General features: G+C 38.1%; 1 protein-coding gene across 1 annotated transcript; it reads left to right on the top strand.

Moving 5' to 3' along the window:
* The first annotated feature begins 209 nt into the window (after positions 1 to 209).
* Positions 210 to 22,771, top strand: LOC104573400 (plasminogen). Its single transcript, XM_088532995.1, has 19 exons — positions 210 to 273; positions 3,424 to 3,559; positions 5,160 to 5,266; positions 9,369 to 9,483; positions 10,274 to 10,413; positions 11,001 to 11,121; positions 11,244 to 11,362; positions 12,091 to 12,253; positions 12,854 to 12,984; positions 13,780 to 13,945; positions 14,683 to 14,849; positions 15,690 to 15,838; positions 17,627 to 17,720; positions 18,713 to 18,833; positions 19,237 to 19,311; positions 19,679 to 19,819; positions 20,403 to 20,509; positions 21,176 to 21,321; positions 22,462 to 22,771. The coding sequence occupies exons 1-19, from the start codon at positions 225 to 227 to the stop codon at positions 22,621 to 22,623; spliced, it is 2,409 nt and encodes an 802-aa protein (XP_088389121.1). The 5' UTR covers positions 210 to 224; the 3' UTR covers positions 22,624 to 22,771.
* The last annotated feature ends 1,820 nt before the right edge of the window (positions 22,772 to 24,591 follow it).

Below are 24,591 nucleotides of genomic sequence, written 5' to 3' on the forward strand. Positions count from 1 at the left end.
TTCACAGCATCCAGTACAAATGATTGATTGAGTCTTTTTTGGTAATATATCCAATTCAAGGCTGTTTGAACACCCATATTATGGCAAAAGCGGGGGTCACAAAGTAGGAGAATGATTAACTTAACCCAAGTGCCTTGTTTGTTTGATGCTGCTTCACTCCTGTGTGAGTCAATAAAACTTTGTGCACTGACACACACAGCTTCCAGCACCCCGGCTGCACCAGAATGGGGATTAGCAAAGCTGCCTTCCTCTTTCTTCTTCTACTCGGTTCAGGTAAGAGTCCTTTGCCTTCCTCTTGAGTAGGGGAGATGGGGACCCAACACTCGTAAGCTACATGTTGCAAAGGTAGGTCCCAAAATCCATGTGTCTCCACGTACCCGTATGCCACTGGATGTCGGGGTGCCTGGCCTGCAAGGGTGGCTGTGGAGTAAACCAAGGAGAGGTTGAAAGGAGGGGGCTCAGTGAGGCTGTGTTTGTAGAGGCAGAGGAAGAGCAGCAGTGCAGTCCTCAGCATCTGCGTGGAGAACAAATGTCTTCTTTCAGTCTTGCCAAACAGCCAGGACTGGGGACACCCTCGGAGAGTAGCCCAAACATCTGCTGCAGAGCCCACCACAGTCCCTGAAATGGGTGCCTTTAGTTATATTAAAGTTTCAGCGCTTTTCATAGCCAAAATCTTACAGGGAAAATAATCATTTCATTTTGGTACGGGACGGGGGCAAAATCTGGTCAGTATTAATACCTGCAGTAAGCTAGATGCTTTAAAAACACATTTGTGTAAGGTGGTATAAAATCCTCTGTAAAGCTAAGTAAAACTCTTTAAATATGTATTTTGTGTTTTAATAGACTGTATTTCTTACAGAAAGTTCAAGTAAATAATCTTTGTACTGAAAACAGTGAACTTACTAGGGAATTCAGATGGCATGTCTTCATTTAGGTGTTTTTTATAATGAATGGACAATTGCAAATACAGTTAAATATATAGTTATAAGTAAGCCAGCACCATATGCAGAAACAATAATAAAATACAAATTTGTCTTGTGTGGTTGCAAAATATAAAAGAGGTTGGAGACGTTACTAAAATGAATGGATAGACTTATAGCATCTAGATGTAGGGTTAGCTTTAGAAATAGCAATATTAGACATGCCTCAAAATAACGTGTGATAGATTATTTAATGTAACAGATAACTTGAATTCAAATTGTAGTTTCTAAGCAGTGTTTTCTCAGGTGAACAGGCTCATTCAAGTCAAAAGATACTTCTTGAATATTTATGTGTGTGGACAGGAATTTACGGGATTTGGGCTTTTTGGTCTGCAGTTGCCTGCTTTTCCTGCAAATTCTTCATCAAATTTCTGTAAATATTTGCCTTTTTGAATAAGGCAATAATACATCTTTTTAACACTGAAGAACTGCAAAAGCTTAGAAAAATTGGGAGGAAGAAAAATTACTGAGTTGTTTTTACATGTATTTATATATTTATTTTTCTCAAAGTATTGTCCTCTACCATGTAATCATAAGATAAAAGGGAAAAATATATTTTTATGACCCAAATAAAACCAATATTTCTGAAATTAAGTGCTCTAAATATAATGATTCAAGTCAAAGTGTCAGATCAGAACAAAATTAAGATTGCTTGGAAGCCACCCTTTAATGTATTAGGTATTCTTTAGTTCCTTGTCCTTTGGGGAAAGAATTGCAGCATTCTTCTACATTAAAAAATGATTTCATTCTAATTTAATTCTGTTTCATTTTTTTGGCTTGAAATAACTACTGGAGTCAGTGAGTCCTGTGCCTCTCATATTAAAATTTCATTCTATCATTTTCCAGTGTATTTTGTTTTTCTTAGCTATTGTTTTCTTTCCTGCATACTGTTAAACTATCAACCCAAAAGACTAGGGACCCAGGGCCAAACTCTGCCCTACTCTGCAACAGCATACTTCCAGCAGAAACTCTCCAGGAACTTCTCTGTGTTTGCAACAGTATGAGAGGAAGCATAATTTGGCCCTTGGTCTACTTCATTAGTTTTGTCTTGGTCGTGTAAAATGATTGGGAACTGCACTAATTTGCAGGATGAGGGTGAAGGAATTTAATTGGATCAGGGAACATTTGTGCCTATGTGTCAAACCAGAAGAAGGTGTACTAGTTGCTAAGCCTTCCTCAACCTAATGGATATTTAACCGTATGGCCCTGGGGAGTCCCCTAATCACAAGCTAGAGGTCAAGCTGGGATGAGCCTGCTTTCTATCTCTTCCGCTGGTATTGGGCTACTGCTGAAAAGCAAAGCATCAGAAGAAGAGAAAGGAGGAAGAAGTCTGCCTCTGCTGCTTTGCTGGATAAGCTGTCACCCATAAGGATAGCCAGAGCCTTATCCTCCCCATGACTTTTGTCCAGCAGTTGCATAAAGCAAAGCACAAGAAGAGTGTGCAGAGCAGGGCTGTGATGTGTTGCAAAGACCATGGGCAAAGTATGTGTTTGGGGTTGAAACCATTCAGACTGGGGAACTCTCAGAGCCAAATGTCAGTACAGTCATATCTTCATCTGATAGAGAAACTGTGAAAAAACACATCTTGGGCAACTCCACAAGCTTGTTTCTAGAATCATTGAAGTGATGGTAATAATAGCTTGATATCCGAATTTGAATAGATGAAATAGAAAAAGATTTTTCACAAGAAGGGTGTTAGTTTAGTGTTTGGGGAGTTATTTGATTTATATAGCTGTACTTTTTAGCATCTAATATATTTCATGTGCAGCTGTAGCTCACAGGCTGTCTGATTAATTTACTTACTAATTTATTGTCTTGTGTTAATTCATTCCAGTGGAGAATAACATCTGCTACTTTGATTATTATATGAACTCAAGTATGGAGTTATTACAAGAACAGCAAATATGAACACCAATGACGGGGTGGCTTGTTCCTTGCATAACCCTCTGAAGAGAAGCAACTATGATGTGTCTGATAAAAATGAAATGATTGATATTTCTTATCAGTACTTATCAGAATTGGACAGTAATTGTTTCACATCCTCTCTGAGCCCCATTTCTCCACTTTATCCAAAATATGGACTACTGGTTATTTCAGTCATTGAAACTGTGGGGTTTTTTTTTCACTCCTTGGGTCCTCTTCTCTATTCCCACCAATCCATTAGGTTTGTGCTGCTTTTTACGACTTTCAAAAGGATATAAAACACTGTTCAAGCCACATCTCTGTCCTGCCTTCCACTGTGTTTTCTGACATCTGCTTCAGTGACACAACCCTTCAACATATTAGGGGACACAAAATTTACCCATATTTTGTCACCATTAACCCTGTATTACTGTAATTAAGTGATGCTACTGAGATAACGTAGAATTTGACAAGAAAATTTGAAATAAACCGTATTAGTATCAGTATTGTCATTTTTAACTCTTTCTCTCTTTTTTTTTAGCACTAGGAGACACATTAGATGGCTATGTAAGAACAGAGGGGGCTTGGCTGCTTAGCACAAAGAAGCAAATTTATAAGACAAGTAGTGAAGAAGAATGTGCGAAGCAATGTGAAACTGAAAACAAATTTATTTGCAGGTAATTTCTGCTGATTTCCATAGGTTTCATCACAGATAATGAAGTATTTGACCTTATTTATTGATCAAACTTTTGAAGGTATTTTTTTAGAAGCATATGTTTCCAAAGTTTGTGAGAAAGACAAAAGATGTGTAAAGATTGAACGCCTGGAAGATTTGAGTGAAGAGAAACTGATAAGGAAATTTCAAAAATTATGTTGGATTTTTATTGCAAAACATTAGGATATCTTAATGCACAGTTAGGCACATTGGATGTGGTTTGATAAATGCTTTTATGCTCCTTTTGCCATAAACAGTCATAAATAATTCACTGGAATTAGTAGAGCCGTAATGACATTGCTTAGGTTCATTGCATTGCCAGTTACTCTGCAGCTTAACTATTATTCTGAGTTTTACTAGAGTTATGCAACTTCTGTTCAATTTGAGAAATAGACAGCCATCTAAACCTTAATCATCTGACTGTTGCAAATCCTATTTCCACTCAAGCCCTCTCTCTGCAACTACATTTTACCAGGCCCAGAGGGTTGGGAGCACAGAAGGCGTTGGCCAGTCCATACCACCGTCCTTTGCTCAGGCTCCTATCTTAGTGAAACCTTTTGTAATCTTAATTCCCAGTGGAGCCCAGTGAACTTCAGCAGTAAAGTAGGCATTAGTAGTAATGAATGGGAATAATCTTAAATGCAGTGGGCGATTGTTCTCCCGTGTGAGAATGGAGTGGTTTTCTTCTATAATCTTCATGAGTTCTAGATCTACCAGTTTTGTGGACACTTTTAGAACTCTGACCAAAGTTGTCTGCAGAGTTGTTTCCATCATTTGATCCCCTATCAGGGTTTTTATTCAAGGCAGGGATACCCTGCTGCTGAGTTTTTGACATGTTCTATAACTTTCTATTCTAAATCTAAAAAGATGGATACACAGCATCAAAAGGGGAAATTGCACTTATTTTAAAGAAATGACTGACTACTGTATTGCTGTTGTTCATTATTGGTTCATAAACTGCAGACACAGAAATTGCTTAGCCTGTCAGGTTTCCCTAAATAATAATGTACAGGTTACACCATCCACTCTAGTTTTACAGGATGTCTTATAAACTAAGTATTCACTGAGTAAACAAATAGCAGTATTTTCCAAAGTGCTTATATTGCTTTGAGTATGAAGAGACAGAGCAGTTATCATGAGGTAAATTAAGGTGCTGGCTTGTTGTGTTTTTCCTACTCCTTGGTAACTGCTGACGTGCTTCAACTTACTGCAGAATATTTTGCTTCTTGGATGACAGCTAATTTTTTTTGAAAGAAGGTCAAGGTCCTTTGTGCAGTTGCTGTCTTCCCCAGTCTCTGGTACATTTTAAGTCTTCTGTTATTTCCCTTGCTGTAGTTTGCTCTTGTAGCTCCCTTTCAACCTAGATTTGGTATAAAGACTTAGAATTCAAAGTCGCCTTTGAAAATGGGAGCTAGGATGCTCAATGATTTGAGAAACATTACTGAATTCTATACTTGCTGATGTGTTTCAGAATTCTGAATTCATAACTGAACACTAGAAGAGTACAATGTATATATTCAATTATTGTTTTTTACATTGGTCTCTTCTTTTAATTTCAACAGGGCCTTCTTATTCACCAGTAAAGACCAACAGTGTTTAACGTTGGCTGAGAACACCAAAAGAGCAGTAATATTCAGAAGGACAAATGCAGTTCTCTATGAAAAAAGAAGTATGTCTTTATATCGGTATTATTTCACTGAGCTTTGCTTTCCAGTTGGACTCGCATAATCCTGTTGTAAAAACAAGGAGCTGAGTCCTCCCTCGGTCGTGTGGAAAGGACAGGTCAGCCTTCCTTTTACCACTGTTTCTTGCCACAATGGCTGGTAATGAAGTGGTACCAGCCTCCTTCCAAATCAGAAGTCCAGCATTTTTTCTAGTACGTAAATGTGGATAGGAGGATCCACAAGGCACTGTTGCTTTGGGAATAGGAATGGTGCTCAGAATAATTCAGATGCTTAAGATGCTTCTTTAAAACAATCCTGATAAGCTGTAGCTGCATCTGCATCTTCCTGCCTCTGCAGAGGTTTCTAGGAACTTGTGCTGGTGATGGTTTTTGTGATGGACCTTTGTCCACTGAAAGCCTGATGAGAACTACCAGAAAAATTCACATATATATCTAAAAAAAATCACAGTTTACTGGGGAGGACTCAAATCAATATTGTTTTATTTTCATACACTGTTGGAAGGATTATGGGTATTAACTATGCTTCTATTAAAAATCATCTATTTTTATAGTATTTGTATATTACTATAGGATGTTTTTACTCTTTAATTAATGAGATTTGGTGAAATTCTTATCCTAATCTACTTTTTAATTAATGTAATTAATGAATGTCATGATATTTTGGATTCTCCATTAGTATGTGTTTTTATTTTTTTGGGCACTCAGTTTTGTCATAAATGGAGTTGATTTGGCTGAAGTGTATTCGATCTGATATTCTGTCTGAAGATAATAAGTCTTTAAGAAATGTCCAACATGCAAGTTCTTGAGCATCTTTGAAAAACATCTATTGCCATATTCCAAAAGCAGCCATATGATCGGGTTCTAAAACAATTTTTGAACTGCATAATTGAGCACTCCTGCTATCCATGAGAAAGCAGGAATGTAAAGTCAGTTTCATTATTTCACATTCATCTACAGAAATTAAAAGATTAACCAAAATATACCCACAGAAATCAAAGATTAATCTATATATTAAAAGCATCAAAAATGAAGTTCATTTCAATTGTTCTGTTTTCTCTTCTGGTTATGCACTTTTTCATTACAGCTAGGTGTCATATCCAAGATTCCAGTGCAAAGCAGGACAGAGTTGTGACTTCCTTCCTTCCTTCCTTCCTTCCTTCCTTCCTTCCTTCCTTCCTTCCTTCCTGCCTTCCTGCCTTCCTCCCTCCCTTCTTCCCTTCCCTTCCCTTCCCTTCCCTTCCCTTCCCTTCCCTTCCCTTCCCTTCTCTTCCCTTCCTCTCTCCCTCCCTCCCTCCCTCCCTTCCTTCCTTCCTTCCTTCCTTCCTTCCTTCCTTCCTTCCTTCTTAACAAAAGATACTCATTTATCCATTCTAAGGATAACATCAATTTGATTTTCTTGTGTTACAGAACACAAGACAAAATGTAGCATTTACTTAGGTAGAGCTCCAAGCAGCTGCTACTACCCTGATATTTCAAGGAAATTCCTATCAATCAGGTGTCCAGATGTTTTTGCAGTACTGTTGCTGAAATGAACATTATTTTTTCTGACCAGAAGCAAGTAGTATTTGAGAGTTATTTATTTTTATTTTTGCTTTCAAAGAAGTGGATGCCATTTGGTGCAAAAATCAGTTTTTTTTTTGGGGGGGGGGTTTTTTTAAAATTATTTATCCTATTGTGTGTAAAACAGAAGGTTAACCTTTTCTGTGTTAGGAAAAAAGTAATAAGAAATAATAAAGTTTGCATTTTTAAGTTGTTATCCCTATACCCGTTTGTAAATCGTTAACCAAGCAGACATGGGTTGAGTTCGGAATCGAAGCTGGTTATTTGTCATCAGACAGAAAGAAATCTAAAGGTTATATAAACGGTCACAAGTTTGTGCAAACAGAAAGAGTCAGCACTTGACTGATTCAGGGTTTTTAATGTTAATTTATTGCAAAACTCTTGAGGAATCCTAATGGCTTCCAATTAATATTTCGGCAGTAAACTACACATTTGCCTGAAATGTGAATTTGCCTGAATTTACTGAAATGAAGGCAGTCCTAAAGATAGGCCCAGATACTCAGATCTAAATTACCTATCGACCTACAGAAGATCTGGGTGATTTCAAATTTGTGCATTAATTCTTTCCACTTTTGTCAAGATAGATCTGTTTGTCACAACCAGAAGTGAGATTTCTTCATTGCAACCGGAAGGGAGAAACTGGCTGATGAAATACGAACGGTGCAGAGGGAAATTTTGAGTGGAGGGCAGTAAGGGTTGCTGAATGTTTCCGAAAAAAATAAAATCAGGATCTTCCTTCAATTCAGTCTATGTTTTATAGAATTAAATACATGGTGAAGTCTGTCTTCAGTGAACAAAAAAGAAGGGCCTGACAAAACCAATTTGTTATATTGCTACTAAACTAATGGCTAATGACATTAAGAAAGTTTTGTCAATCTTATGGCCAGTTTGTTTGGATTGTGGACTTATAGCAACAACTTTTACTAGCTGTTCGAAAAGTAAACAAAGATGACAGAACTCTTGACTCAGAGACGATGAATTTGTAGCTGTACAAACCAGCACTGTGGAGCAGGCTTGCAATAGATACTTTTTGTGATATGTTCATTCCTTATATATGTTTTGTACTGATGAGTCCTGCACCGAGTGGCATTTCTGCAAGTGATCTATGTTAGGGCAAATGAGTAAGGATCAGAAGGTCTGCTGGTTTTTCATCAGCTTTAGATTTGGGTGATGGACATTCCTCACTATTATTTTACATCTTGTTCTCTGTATCTTGGCTGCAGTTTTGGAGTACAGCGTGAGACTTTTTCCAACTTTTCCTTCAAGCTATATCTTGTCAACAGCATGGCTCTGTCAACAGTTACCCAGTTATGTCTGTGAAAGCAATGAAATGAAGCCCTGGGAAAATAGCTGTGGTGAGCTGGGAATATTCAAAGCCAGTATTACTTCTGAGCACTATGATATCAACACGCAACTTTAGACAAAGGAGCTATTAGATGAGCCTCCAGAGGCCACACTACCAGGCAGTGACTCTTCCTAAACCAGAGATAGTTAAGCTCTGAAGTGATCTGCAGAAATCTCATTTCCTTCAGCTGTGCCCTGGTGGAGCTGACCGTTACATAGCTGGTCTCGGTCTTAGCTGTGAATGCTTTGTTGGGAAAGGTGACAGTTCAGTCTTCCCAGGAGTGGCTGGAGGGCTGTCATGTGGTTATGATTGCCTCTTCTTTTAGCCTGGAAGAAATGACCATGTGAGCCTCAGCTCTCATTATTGTTTTATGTTTTCAAGTTTACCAATACCAACTGAGGTCAGGAATAAGAGCTCCCCTTAACTTCTATGAAGACATAATGTTATTTATTCTCTCTTTCTCCCTCTCTCTATCTCTCTCTCTCTCTCTTTTATGTGAAGCACTATTGACTTCCAAAAGCTAAGAACTCTCAATGCATATGTAATGTGTATCTTCAACCAGTTGTCAGTCTTATGCTACAAATGGAGAGTCATTGTTTCGGCATAATATTGTGCATTAATGAAATTTAATTCATGACAAGGTGAACTTTAATTAAACATTTTCATGTGTACTTGTATGAAGGTAACAAGTGAGATCAAGTTAAAAACACTAAACTTTTAAACTGGTAAAATGCTGTGTGTATGCATCCATGACTTTGTACTGTTCTCTTCTTTGGCTGAACAGCTCTGTTTAAGGCTTAATTTTAATTACTAAGCATAACTATAATAACATCATTGAGGCAATAAAAAGAGATTATTTTCATATTTTTATGGTGCCTATAAAACATATTGTATAATTTTAATCTACTGATTTAAATCAAATCTATCTTGATTTAAATCAAAATAGCCTTACTTTGTTACATCTTTTTCTCCAGGACTTCTCATTTAAGAGCTTTGGGCTTTCACATAAATTTTTCAATACTAATTAATTCAACACTGACCATCTCTCTGTTTCTAAAGATATAAGAGACTTGGAGTATAGTTAAATATATCTAACGTGTTAGCATGAAAAAGGAATCTTGTGTATGCTTAGTTCTGACAGAAACACAATGATACCAGTTAATCACGTGTGTGCCATTTCAGTTTATCTTTTAGAGTGCAAGAAGGGAAACGGGGTGGATTACAGAGGAACAGAAGCCAAAACACAGACGGGTGTGCAATGCCAGAAGTGGGCTGATAATGCACCCCATAAGCCAAAGTATGCCTTTTTCATCTTTGCCTATATATTTTTCTGATTTTCTCTAAGTGGTTCGCATGTAGTAAGTAAGTTTATAGACAGACTGTTTTGTGTTCAAGTTCTTCTTAGGAAATAACTGTCCATGCTTATATGTCTCTAACTCATAACTCGGAGAACTGTAGTTGAGGTTACATGATCGAACGGTACACTGTCAGTTTTGCTATGCTGGGTTTAAATTTTCTAGTCCTTAAACAAACAAAACACTGGACAGGGAAGCACCTGATTTTGTTGAAGGGAAATAAGTCTTTTTTAATTTCACCAGGCAGGACAAGACTTTCATCTCTTGTCTTAAGGCATAAAATGTGACAGATAAGATGGAGGCATATTATTTTATCAGTGAATTCGTGGATTAATTGCATGGACTATTGTGGACTATTAGTACCTCCTACTGACGTAACGCAGAGTTCAGGTTACAGAGGGCACCCTGCATGTGATAACATGTGCTAACAGAGATCTTCCTCTGTGTGTTAAAAAGTACCTCAGTTGAACAAAAGGTACAGGAAGCTGAATATCTGGTGTAAATGTAAATATTAAAAACATTACTAGCCTTTGAGACAACATATTTCTTGAAATCTTTAGCTATGATGCTTCTAACTTGTCACCTGTGGCACTCAGTAGTAATAGGGAGATTTCTAATGAAGGTCGTGTAGAAAATGGTCCTCAGATAGAGATTTCATTTCTACAGATCAAAACCACCTGAATAACCAAGACATTTTCCTGATTGTCTAATCCCATTTGAATTCTATTACAGTTACACACCTGAAAAATATCCCGATGCAGGGTTGGAGGAAAACTACTGCAGAAATCCCGATAATGATGCAAAGGGACCTTGGTGTTACACAACAAATCCTGCTACCAGATTTGATTATTGTAACATTCCAGAGTGTGAAGGTCAGGATATATATCTTTCTTTTTCCCTCTTTTTTTTGAAGACGTGTTTAAGAAGGTGGATTTATTTTTAGTTTTAGTTTTAAGTTAACATTTATTCCAAAACTGTATTTAGTTCAACACTGAATTTTTAAGGGGTTTTCAGTACGAACAAGGAAGATAATCCCCCCCAAAATTCCAAAAACTTATACAAGTTATTTTTCCCTGGTTAAAGGATGGTATATTACTTTATTTTCTTACTTTTCTAAAATTGGGCCAAATTACAGTTGTTACTGCAAAAGTCAAAAACATGATAGCAGCAAGTCACAGATTTTAAAATTAAATAATTTTAATTTAGCTCCTTTTAAAAATACAATCCTTTTTTTTTTCTTTTTGCTAATTAGAATACCATAGATATGATTAACTAGTTAGAGACATCTTCCTGTGGGAAAAAGAAAAAAAAGATTTTATTTTGCCAAAGAGGCCTTGTCCTTCAGCTGTGCACTTTGGCTAGGCTCTTGATATTCAGGTGAGATCAATGTGAATGTTTACAGCCTTATTCCATTGTGATTTTCTGTCTTTTTTTGCTTCATTTTGGCTTGTTTGTACAGTGGAGTGCATGCATTGCAGTGGGGAAAACTATCATGGAGTAATTTCAACAACAGTCTCTGGGATTGAATGTCAGCGTTGGGATTCCCAGAAACCTCACTCTCATGGATACCTCCCTGAAAAGTGAGTGGGACTCGGTGTTGAACGATTTGTTTTCAGGGTCGCTGGAAGACCGCTCTGCCACAGACACACTAGTCATTACAGTCAGTCCTTAGTGACTTCTACTTTTATTTTCTTCTGTTCAGTTTTCCAGAGAAGGATCTGAAAATGAATTATTGCCGTAATCCTGATGGTGAACCTCGGCCCTGGTGCTTCACTACCAGCCCCACTAAACGCTGGGAATATTGTGACATTCCTCGTTGCAGTGAGTCTGACTTACAGAGATCTGGGCACAGAGAGGCTATTTTGCAATGATCTAAAACAAATAAGAGAGACCTCAAGCATAAAATACAGACTAAAAGACTGTGCTCAATTTGAACAAAAAAAAAAAAAAAAAGGAGCTTTGGTAGCTCCTAGGTAGAGGTTTCTGTCACAAGCATTTCTAGTCATTTTGCCTGGAACGTGTGTGTGTGTCTGTGTTGCTCCATGACCAGCTGTCTCCTGAAAATCTTCTGATCTTTGTTCTGGTCTTCTGGTTCAGTTCTCCGTTTTTAGATTTTCCTTTCCGCTGAAGGCTTGTCCTTGCTGCCGTACTTTTCTCCAGACCTCATCCTCACTGTCTCTAGCTCTCACCAGCTAGAGTACATCTTTCTTTATATTGGTACCTATAGCCTGTATCTATTTCTGATGTACCCATCACTTTCATCCCAGATCTCTTCACAATATTGCCATTTGCTTATTTTGCAGCTCTGTTCTGGTGGGATGCTGTTAAAAAGTGGATGGAAATGACCTTCTGGCAATCTGATTTGACTGAGTTTGTGAAAATGTTTCAAGTATTTTCTCTACATTTCACGCTTCCAAATATTTTTTCCTACCTGTAAAAAATTTTCCCTCCCTGTAAAAAATTCCAATTTAACTATAAAAGTCTAAGTGATTTTTTTTTTACATGTCTAGAAGACACTGCTTAATGTCAGTTCCTTTTTTTTGGCACAGCTACACCCCCACCGATCCCTAAACCAGGGCATCAGTGTCTGTCAGGAAGAGGAGAAGACTACCAAGGCACGGTGTCTGTTACAGAGTCGGGAAATACCTGTCAGCATTGGAGTGCTCAATCTCCTCACAAACACGCTCGCACTCCTGAAAACTACCCCTGCAAGTAAGTGAAACCTCTTTATTATTCAGCGTCCATGAGCAGTGCCAAGGCACAGAGTTGCTTCATCTTTCTCCGACTCTGTTGAAATAACAGTTCTACTGTTCTTACATTACAACATATTTCCTCTTTCACTCCTCCTTCTCAGTTTTCTTTTTTTTCACTTTTAATTTGATTCTTTATTCTTGAGCATTAGTGTCCCCTCTTTTGGCTTTCAGGCTCTTCTTAAATGTCTTTGCCTGTCTTCAGTTTATCCTTTTATTCTATTCTTGTTCAGGTGAAGCAATATGGACTAAGAAAGTGATAATAGTGATCTTCCCTTGTGGTTAGATTCTTCCATCCTATGTTTCTGATACACTTCTTTCGGGCTCAAAGTACTAGGTGAAGTACAGTCTCTCAGTATATCTGTCAGCCTAGCAAGTATCTGACTGTCCATTTCCAAAACACCACTGCATTGCAGTTATTGATCCATAAACCAAATCATCAGTAAGTGACAGTAGCAGTTATTTGCTTGCAAATACAACAGCCAACTGGGCAGCAATGTGCATTCCCCTCTTTTGTCATGTTTCTATGAGACGCTTTTTTTAATTCGAATTTCTATTTCAGGAATTTAGAGGAAAACTATTGTAGAAATCCCGATAATGAGCAGAGGCCATGGTGTTATACTACCAACAGAACCGCTCGGTGGGAATATTGCACCATACCTTCCTGTGATGGACCAGAGTCACAGACCCCTGGTAAGCATAACTAAAGACATCCACAATATGGAAGTTAGGAATCCTGAGTTTTTGTTTCGAAAATATCAGGTGAATTTTTGATCAGTTGTATTATTGCTTTCATTCTCATTATTGTTCTATATCAGTGGAACTCCTGGGCCTGGTGTGGAGCCCAGATGGTGTTTTTAGTTTGGTGGAAAAGTACAAAGAAAATCTAAGTCACCAACGGACCACCCAGCTTATGAAAAAATACAGTAATGCAGTTCTTTCCATTTACCAAGTGGTGTTTCTGTGCACCCCTAAATTTTTAAATGCAACTTGTAGAAGATAATTAGTGTCGTTTGCCCCTTACTGAAATACTCAATTCAAAGTAAAACCTAAGATAATTTAAGGGCAATAAACACAGACTCCATAAAAAATAATTAAAGGAAAATTCTCCTTATAAAAGAAAAGCTTACTCCACACACAGATTGGTATCAAAACCACAGGCATTCCCTATTCTTGTGAAATTTAGATCCAAATTTGAACATTTCTGGAGCTCTGAGTGAAATAAACCATGTGATGTGCTTTTATTGAATAGAATAGAAATGATGTGCCTTTATTGAATCTTGCATATGTAAGCAATCCTTGACATTCCCACAAATGTTTTTGAAATCTTCCTTTTGGGTATATAGTCTGAGTAAGATTTCATAGAGAGAGAGCATCCTGTGAAAGTCAGAATTCTGGAATTTTATTTTATGTTTTTTTTTTTCTATGCTCATGCATAAATATCAAAGCATTAAGATGCAAGGGACTGGTTTCTGTTATTCACTACAGCTGTTGATGTGCCTGAGCAGGCTCAAATTAGTGAGGAGTGCTATCGAGGCAATGGTGTGAGTTATCGCGGCACAAGTTCTTTTACTGTCACGGGAAAGAAATGTCAAGCCTGGAACTCAATGTCACCACATCGCCACAATAAAACGGCAGAACACTTCCCAAACGCGTATGTTCACTTCACCTTTCTGCATTTTACTGCACAATGACTCTTAATGGACTCATTTTTATTTGCAGGATCTTTGTTTAATAATGATTTTATAGTGGGGAAGGGGGCAGTCTATTCCACAAAAATGATTCTTTTCATTATCTAAAAAAAATATGTTAAGATTTTCTATTCATTCCAGCTTTAAATCAGACCACAGGTGTCACTATTATGTTTTAGATTATTATTTAATAATTTTATTTTACTTTGAAAAGGGTTAATAGTTATCATAAACTTTCTCATACATTGAGTTGAACTATTTCTACTCTCAAGTTTATTCATGAGTATAAGTCTTTGCTTGCTGGTTTGCAGTTTTGTAGAGGAAAGGGTTATTTGCTTAAGCGTAATATTTAGTATTTATTAGTATTTATATTTAGTATTTATTTATTCCAAACACCAAAAAAAAGAATATGTAAAAAAAATTGAATATGTAAAAAGAATGCAGTGTTTTCGTTTATGAACATTTGCTTATATATATTTGGAAACTGCTATTAAAAGCATTAATCCGTGAATATATATTTGCACAATTAAGTATTCTGCAAATGCTACTTTTTTTTGCTGAGTAGAAAAAGGATTTCTGGGATACCTAAAAAAAATGAATATATATGCCACTTCTATACCTCACCTATTTTCTAAAATGTTTTTCAAGTCACCCTCAGAGCTTTGACATGGATAGGAATACAATGTGCTTACATTTGTAGGGACCTGAGGCAGAATTATTGCAGAAACCCAGATGCCGATAGCCGCCCATGGTGTTACACCACTGACCCCAGTGTGAGGTGGGAGTACTGCAACCTGAAGAGGTGTGATGATCCTACGCAAGTGAATTTACCCAAACCTCCTCAGACAACACTGCAACCAAACCCTGGTATGAATACACCTCTCTTCCCCCAAGAATGCTGGCAACCAGCAAAACGTATTTTTAATGGAAAATACATGTAGAATTTAATGAAGATGAAAAACAGGGAACTCTAAGTAATTATGCAATTTAATATAAGACTATATTCCTCCTCTTTATCTTCTGAACTATCTTGTAGAATTTTATAACTGGATTTCTGTATTCAATTTCGGATGGATATATATTTTATCTATTACAACAAAAACATTGGAAATTCAAGGAACGGATGGTTGGTAGACTCCACACTACTGTTGGAGTGCTAATAGCAATTACAACTAATACAGAAGCAATTGTATTTTGCTGGCAACTATTCCAGGGATGCCTTTTCCTGTGCCATGCCTTTACATTTCCAGGGCTCTGTTTCCCACTAAAAAAGAGCTGGCTTTCCAAATTCAGCTGGTTTTGTTATACAGTAGATGATTAGTTTTCTGTGGTTTTCATGTTTTTATTCCATTATGTTCTGCTAGTTAAAAAACAGTAATTCGGGCTATGAAAGATGGTGGTAGACAGGTGAGAGTGCCCTTTAAAAAAAAAAAAAGGCTTTATAAAAGTCATGATAGGGCAAATGAATCTAAGCTGCCTTTCATTTCTGACCTTCATGATTGTGAAGAAAGCTTTGAAAATAAAATTAAAATGTAATTGTTAGCTATCACTATCACTGCCCTAGCCTTCTTTCTTTGTGTATAATACAATATAGGATACGTTGGACCTAGGAGTAATTACTACATTTTCTTTCTGCTTCACCAATATCAAGTATGTGACCTAGTGACTCATGGCTAATAATTGTTTCCTTTTTCTCTTTCTTTGCAGACTGTATAAATGGTAATGGTAGAGATTATCGTGGCACAGTAGCAAAAACTGGAAGGGGCAGGACTTGCCAAGCATGGAGTTCTCAGACACCTCATAGCCATGATTATTTCACTCCCCAAACTCATCCGGATGCCGGCCTAGATAGTAATGTAAACAGCTGTTGATGTAATACTGTCACTAAGCATTTTTTCCGTTCTTCATTAATCCTCCACAAATACTTCATATTGGGTCTTTGTAGGTTAATTTCTTCCCAGTTCAGTCCAAGAACGTAAGACCATGGCAGATCTTGTTGATGTAAGCAGTCTCCACTTTTGTGAGACACAGCTACCCAGCAGATCTGTCAAATGGCTTCAGATTGCAAGTTACTTCTTACGGGTGAGAGCTATCTGGAATTGGTGTGGGCAGTATCTCTGCCTCTGGAGAGATTTCTGCTTGAAAGAGGAACTGGAGATCACAGGTTTCAGTGGCATTGAGTGTTTTGGTGAGATAGTGGGGGATCCAGTATTCAGTGCGAGTTCCTTGAGTTGAAACCCTTATTCTCTACAGATAACATCTTCCCACCTACCACTCCAGCTTCTGTCATAAGCCACCTCACAAGGATATACATGCCTCTAACTCTTTCTGCAGTTCATCCTCCATCTTGTCCCTAGTCCTAATATACCTCCTCTGCTTATAGGTCTCCTTTTCCCAGACAATAGCTGCTAAAACTTGTAATGTCTCCTGCACAATACTTGCCTGGTTTTAGCAAGCTGTGTATATGACACAAAAAGCTTGTTGAATGTTGCTGGTTTGAACTATTTCTTCTCCGGGTGCATGATTTTGGAGTTTGCTCTAACCAAGCACCTGATGGCATCACATAGGCTGTACTGAATTCCAGATCAGAGTGGGGAAACTGAAAAAGCTGCTTGACATAATTTTTTGGTTCTTGCATAGAGCAAATAATGACTTTTGTGAAAGGAAGCAAAGATCTCCTTTTTGCTGAAAGATTACATATGTTTTAGAATAAGGAAGGGAGATAGATAAAAATATCTAATGGCATTTCTAAAATCAAAAAGAGACTGAGAAGGCGAAATCAGAGTCCAGGAGTTCAAACTGTTTTGTACTTTCCCTGACAACTTCAGACAATGTGGCAGACAGTGGCCCATGCTCCTCCTTTTTGCCTTTCTCCTCTCTGCATTACTGAACACTAGGTCTGGGCAGGAGAGAGATAGTAAAGATGGTCTAGAAGAGCAGAATTGTGTTAGAAGATCTGTTACAGGGTTCAAATGCTCTTGCTTGCTGTATTTGAGAGTGTCTGATAGGCACATACAGATAGTGAGATTCAATTTGAGGTGAACACACCTAAATTCACATGTCTACCTCTGAGTGTCTGCAGTTGTGTGAGGTGTCTATGCTGAATGGAGATTGGTCAGCATGGCCAATGAAGCAGAGTAATTCAGGTAGCTGGATATCCTATGTCAGGATGAAATGAAGAGTTCCTCTGTGCCCCAGGGGGGTTGGATAGACATCACCCAGTTGTGCAAGAGCAGTTTACAGAGCACCCGCTTGCTGCACAGTCACACAAGCAGAGAAGGTGTGAAAAGACCCTACTGTTCTTCTAACTTCAGTAGAAGAATGAAGAGACAAATTAGAGCTTTAGAAAACCCTGTTCTAGGTCTCTTCTACTTCCTGAGAACTTAGTGGTCCTAGCTTGCCCCAGTGGATTTTGCTGGCTAAAAACAGTTGTACCAGTTCCATTTTTATGTCCTCTTTCTAAATTCACAGAGGAAACAGAAAAAAAAAACACAACGGTCATTTGCTAAAAGGCATAAGGAATCACTCATGAGTAAGAAAGTGGAAAAATAAATCCTCGTGTAATGCAGTACTATTTTGAAATATGCATTGATAGACTTTTTTGTCTCTCCATTAATAGCTGGTGTCTTCATTCTTTGTTACAGTATTGCAGGAATCCTGATGGAGATGTGAATGGACCTTGGTGTTATACAACAGACCCAAGAAAAGCCTGGGACTACTGTGACATTCCCAAGTGCCGTAATTATTCCTTTAAAGACTAGTGTCTCCTTTTCTTATAAACTTATCTGGACACTGGAAGACATTCACTGATTAATCTGAGACTGATCTAAGAGCGTGCAATAACTTTAGACTGGAAATTAAGTTTCAGCAAAGTGATGCTCAAAATCATTGTTCAAAGTCTTAAGAATGGTGATATTCCTTGGAATCCCCCAAAGCAGCTCAAGATTAGCATGGAGCCCACAGAAGTTCATGGGGATTTTGCCATGTGTTTCTAGAAGAGGCTATTACTACAGAATAACAAACTCCTGTTTGGTCACCTGGCATAACCAAGTGCTATGATATTTGTGACTAGCCTGAACAGGAGATGCTCTTATTCAAACAAAATTTCAGGGAAAAAAGTGGTGACGAGGCTCTGATTCTGACCTGGATGTAAAAACAGATTTCCCCTTCTCTGGTATGCCACATGCGTTGGGTAGGAAGTGCATCTGGCCCTGAATATTGCCACTGTGTCCTCTTAGTTGTTCCTGTGAGCCACAGCATACATCTCAATATCTCTAATCAAAAGGCCCAAATGCAGCAAGCAAGAAAAAGACTTATGTTCCATACCTATACTGTATTTTTAAAATTATTGCTGCCTTGAAAGTATTGGGCTGGATTTCATAGGGGCAAAAAAAGACATTTTCACATTTTTTTCGTTGTAGTTCCAAATTCTCTTCAAATTTAACACTTTTCTTTGTCAGCTGCTCACCTGTCAACTGATACACAAGTGAAAAATGTTCTTGGGAAAATTTTGCAGGCATTATACTGAAAGTAATATAGTAGATCCTGACAATTTTAAGAGTTCCAGATGAAGGTAATCTAACAACATTTACATGATTTATGGTATAATTGCCTGTAAAGGGGATCAAAAGGTGAAGAGATAAATGTAATGGGTTCACTTCAGAGTTTTTTTCAGAGTTCAAAGCAAATGCTTTGAATCTGTCCATAGTAATTTCTTTCTTATTCTGCAGCTCCTTCTCAGTATGAGTGTGGAAAAGCCAAGTTCAGACCAAAGCTGTGTGCTCAAAGGATTGTTGCTGGGTGTATTTCAAATCCACACTCCTGGCCCTGGCAAATCAGCCTTCGAACAAGGTATAGCTATTCTGCATTACAATAGACTTTGCAGTCAAGGAACCAGGAAACAATATCAACTGCAAGTCTTATAGTATGTTACGCTATGGAGTTGCAACATTCTACTGGGAATCTTGCTTTTAGTTTGAAAATAACGTAAGACTTAAATATATTTAAAGTAAAGCTTGAAAATAACATGACATACATTTAATGATTATGCTGTGATAATCTTAAAGAATGTCACTCACATATAAGGAATGCTCCAGTTCTGTGATAAATACCTATAGGATAGATTTATAGGATTGTAAAGACCTACATTTCAGAAGGATGGCAGTTTACCTCATGAATTACAGTGCAATAGAATTAACTTCTCAAACTTATCTTCTTAAACTCATGCTTTTCCTGTCTTTGTGCTGTATTGCAGTTATGGCCTACATTTTTGTGGGGGTACTCTCATAGACCCACAGTGGGTTCTTACTGCTGCTCACTGTTTAGAGAAGTAAGTATCTGTCATAACCTGCAACAACATTTTTTTTTGCATGATATAGAAAAATCAGAGGAGAAATAAAATGGGCCCAATAACTGACTTTAACCGTCTGTAGACTCTTGGAAAGTTTTGGGTTGAACCAAGTGTATTCAACATTTATTAAAATCTGTGACCAAAAAAAATGTGTGACGGGTAACTTTTGCCAACTAATAGGCATAGCAAGCCTTGGTTTCATGTGCAAGTAATGAGAGAGAAAGTTTATGCCAAAGCTGTTATTGTTTTTCTGATTTTGACATAACAAGGTGGACAACAACATCATAAGTGGCCCATGCCCTGGGTGTACGTTTATCAGCTCACTATGTGAAAACATTTCCAACAGGTCATCACGGCCATCTGCGTACAGAGTATTCCTTGGATTACACAAAGAAAGAGCTTTAGAGTCATCAGTGCAAAAACGAGAAGTCGAAAAATTGTTCAAGGGGCCACGTGGAGTGGACATTGCTCTGCTGAAATTGAGCAGGTACCATTTCATCTAAGATACTCCTCTGCTCATATGTGACAAGGGATTTTGCCTGTGTTTTGACCAAACAGTGTGTACTGGCATGTGGGGGTGAATGTATGTTCCTATGCCCAATGGGTTCAATCTGCTATCTAAGAACGGGCCCTCCGCTCGCTTCTCTTTCTTCTCTTTAGGTGGAAGCTCCAGGGGAAGCCAAGGTGTTTCAGTTGCAGAGCTTCAGAAAGGAAAAGGACTGATTTGGGAGAGGGGGAGAGCTAGGAACAGGGACCTGGTCTGGCAGCTGCTCTGTGGAAAGGTAGAAGTGACAGAGTAGGAGCCGGGTTGTGCCCATCACAGCTTTCATCTAACATGCTTTTACCTTTATAAAATAATGAGAGGTGAAAGCTGCCATGTTAGGATAGTGTGACCCCATCCTTTTTTTCATGGCCACTTCCCCCACCCTTGCCTAAAGCTCAGGATTTCAGAGAAATTTCAGAGAATAAAATATTGTGTATGAAATCTCCTAAGAAAGCCAAAGCTGGTATCAAGGATAAATGCACGAACGACTTTTCCTGTATAAGTCTTTTTTTTTTTTTTTTCCCAGCCCAGCTGTCATCAACGACCATGTAATCCCTGTTTGTTTGCCTAAAGAAAACACCGTGTTAGGAGGGAGAGAGGAGTGCTATGTGACAGGCTGGGGGGATACAAAAGGTGAGACAGCCTTAACAGCTCTGAAACCTCCATGTGCCTAGAAGAAAATAGTATATACTTGTATCCAGGATGAATCAGAAAACAACAACAACAACAACAAAAACAAACAAGCTCGCACTTGCATGGATACATATTTTACCAAATTTCACCAGCTTCTTCGTTTTTTTCATTGCCTCTCTCTGGTTTCCTGTCACTGAGAGCTATGTAAATTGAAACTCCTTAAACCCGTACAAAAAGAGGAAAATCAAACCTAAGAATCTACAATTTCTTATATCTCAGTCCACTCCGCTTTTCCTCAAAGTAAGCATTTAAGTAAACAAAAGGAAAGTTCTTTCCTGATCCCATGAAGGTGAGTATGCTTATCTTGTTGCGTGATTTTTTTTCTCCCAGATTGCCACAGATCTCACTCAAACTGCAATTTCATTTTTAAAACTTCTCACAGAGCCTTGAGCAGAGCATCAGTACCTTCTCTGACTTCTTACTAACTCCTACTAACTAAAGCCTACTAACTTTTGTATCACTTCATGTTATGTGCAGCAAACTTACGCACAGTGCACAAAGACTGTGCCACTACATTACTACTTATCCCTATCATGGTTTGTTCTATAATGATGCTCATTTATCCTTCTAATTTACCTTGTTTTGTTTATTTTTTTATTTGCAAAGGAACTGGTGGAGATGGCTACTTAAAAGAAACTGGTTTCCCTGTCATTGAGAATAAAATATGCAACCGCCCTGAATTTCTGAATGGAAGAGTCAACAATCATGAGCTCTGTGCTGGGAATATTCATGGAGGCACAGATAGCTGCCAGGTAAGAAAGTTTGTGTGCATCAAAGGCAACTGCAAGACCACTGAAATCAGACAGTGCTCTGCTTTCTGGGCTTTAGAAGCTCAGAATTAGCATCTATGTGGTGCCACACCACGTGGCATAAGAGCTAAAAAATGCACACAGAATCTGCTCTTCACTTGCTCTCCTACTTGTTGTTACAAAGTGGTGAAAATAATTTTTCAGGTAAGCGAACAACCTAGAGCCTGTAGTACATGGCTACCTGGGCTAAGTGTACAAAAAGTAGCTTAGAATGACTAATGGTTTGTTTTTCCCAGACCATTTTGCTTGTCTCAGCTAGACTATCTCAAATATCTAAGCTATCTTAATCAACAATCTGAGTCATCCCAGCTAAGGATCAAGTAACAATGCATTGTCTGCATGCAGACATACCAGAGGCCAGAGGAACTGCTTGTTTATAGGTGTCAGTGCCTCTTAAAATCACTCCATGTGAGGGAAACTGTATGCTAGGCTTTCCTGTTTTTGAAAAGTAAGGATAATGTTGGTAATTGTCCATAATGTCCAGCAAGCAGGGTATGAAGGCTTTCTTCAGAAATACAGATTCTTCAGTTTCTTTAAGTATATAAAAGGTCTTAGAAACGCTCTTAAATTAATCAAGCTGGAAACTTTCCTCACTGAAAAGCTAGAAATGACTCTGTAAAGAAGTCTGAAAACAAGTGCTGACCTGCCTCAGCAGCACAGATTCCCTGTATGCAAGATCTGTGATGGGCAAGCAGGCCATGGAGCGATGCGCATTCATGTCTTAGGAATATGGTTTGAACATGTGCACGCGGTTTGTCTTGGATCACCTAGTAAAAACAGGAAGCCATAAACACCAGAGAAAAGACTGAAGGAGGAAGTTTAAGAATTGCTAAGGGCAGTCAGATTCCCTCTGACCAAATCCCCTTACTTCCAAAATAAATGTTATTCTTGAGTAAGAAGAAGAGATGAAGTCGCAAAGTGTTCACCACAGTCTTCTCTGGCTAAAGGTCAGGCGTGTTTTTATGACATGTGTAGGCCTCACGTGTAAGAGGTATTTCTATTTCTGTGCCTCCTGTGACAATTCCACTCTTTGCATGTTGAACTGTCACTGAGAGTTATTCTGTTTTTTCTTACTCTGTTTAGGGGGACAGCGGAGGACCTCTAGTCTGTCTTGACCAAGATAGATTTGTCCAACATGGAGTCACTTCTTGGGGTCTTGGATGTGCCCAACCCATGAAACCTGGTGTTTATGTCCGAGTTTCTAATTATATTTCTTGGATGAATGATATAATGGAAAGAAACTGATCCTAGGTCTTGGATATGGACTGCCCTCTCCTGGAAAGCAGTGTGCACATATAGAAATAGAAGATTCCAAGTGCAATATTAAAGTTGCAATCATTCCTAACAAAGTAAAATAAATGTGATCAACCATTTAATAGTCATTGCCAAGAAACTCGGCTTGTGGTTTGTTACCCCTCTCCCCTCCCCTTTTTATTTTTTCCTCTCCCGGTATGTTTTAAGTTTTTCTGTATTTGGCAATAAACCTACCAACATCTAAAACACTTGTCAAAAATCCCGATACCATTTGTAACAGGCCATTTGTATTTCAATCTTATATTAGACTCTAGAATGACTTCTTCTTCTGAGGCTGAATTTGCCAACATGATGGGCTTCCAACAAATGAATAAGGGGTAGGCTCACTTCCTGCGAGTTGTCCGACCTCCTTACCAACTTAACTTAGAAGAATCGCATTGTTGATGCCAAGTTTTATTAAATGCATCTGCTATGATATCAAATACATGAGATTGAAAAAAGGAAGCAAATGCCTTTCATTTGTATTTACATATTTTTATTGACATTAAATCTGTGCCTCAGCAAAAGTGCAAGCTTTGTTCCAGCATTATAAAACAGTGAATAGAAAATAGTATTACCCTAACATTAGTCCACAGTGAAAGCAGAGAAATAACTGGTCAGTCACTGCATGAGGTGTTGACAATGCATATATTATATTATAAAATTATCATCAACAGCACCAGTCTTATCTCCCTATAACCTCTACTTTTATATTTTTTCTCCTCTAAAAGAAAAAAGATTTTCACATATCTGTGGTTATATTATGCTCATAGAGCAACACTTAGAACAACATAGAAGAAGAATTTTATATTGGCAGATTTCATGCCGTTTGAAGGAAAAGACCAAAAAAGTCTGTCACCCCCAAAACTCAGGGCTTTGCTCCTGAATATATATGTGTGGTCCATTATTTACTTTAAGGAGAAAAAAAAGCAATAAACACAACAAAAAACCTCTTGTTCTCCACGTCAAACGATGTTGAATTTCTGAACCATCTAACATTTCCTAATGTTACTTCTACTTCCTTCATGGGGATTCTATTTCATTTTACTTTTGCTATTCATTCTTTATTCCATCCGTTATTTCTTGTTGTCCAGCACATTTACCTCCCAAAGCATGCTGTAAATGGGATTGATTTTTGATTATCCAATAAGGCACTGCTGTTAACATGACAATCCTATTAGTCACCTAAAAATGTACTCACACATTTTTGCCACTATCCCCATGAATAATTGCCATGTGGTCTTCACAGTTATCAGCTGAGCTAGATTCAGAAAACCATTCTTCACTGCTAACCTTCATGCAGGGTCCCTTCTAGTTCTTGATGGGGAGTTTTATGCAATACTCTCTCATTGTGCAAAGATGGAGTCAAATGAGGGAAATTTGCTTCCCATTTAAGAAAAAAATACTGCATTTATGTCTTCAGAAAGTCAATACAGCCAAAGAATGACCTGCCTGCCCCTCCCCCGTCTCCTTAGGATTCTTCTTAGCGTCTCATCATCTACTTTGTGATGGTAAAACCTTCCTCAGTGAAGATGGGATCATTCTGTCCAGTTTTGCAGTGCATAGGTCCACTCCTACACATGCCAAACTCCCAGGTTCTTTTCATTTCTTTTTCTTTTCCTTTTTTAATGTACATACATAGATGGGTTGCATCTGATTTTTTTTTCCTCCTATAGACTGTAATGGCAATCTGAGAGTCATAAAGAAGAAATAGGTAACAGAATGATTTCTACAGCTGCTATGCCTGGAGTCTGATTTGGGGATAAGTAGTGATGTCAAGGTAAAGTTCCAGTTCCAGTAAAGCATTCCCCAACTTACTTCTGCAACCACAAGGGATTCAGTGAGCACAAACACCCTCCTATATATATATCTATATATATATTTATCTATTATTTTGATCACTAAGTCAGTTGAGAAATC

This window comes from Tinamus guttatus, unplaced genomic scaffold, assembly GCF_059628265.1.
Source record: "Tinamus guttatus ecotype Peru unplaced genomic scaffold, ASM5962826v1 Tinamus_guttatus_pri_ptg000473l, whole genome shotgun sequence".
Lineage (NCBI taxonomy): Eukaryota > Metazoa > Chordata > Aves > Tinamiformes > Tinamidae > Tinamus > Tinamus guttatus.

Coding starts and splice junctions, on each gene's coding strand:
- LOC104573400 (XM_088532995.1), top strand. CDS start 225: ATGGGGATTAGCAAAGCTGCCTTCCTCTTTCTTCTTCTACTCGGTTCA. Junction 15,839..17,626: donor ATGCCGGCCTAGATAGTAAT/GTAAACAGCTGT, acceptor TCTTTGTTACAG/TATTGCAGGAATCCTGATGG. Junction 18,834..19,236: donor CAAATCAGCCTTCGAACAAG/GTATAGCTATTC, acceptor GCTGTATTGCAG/TTATGGCCTACATTTTTGTG.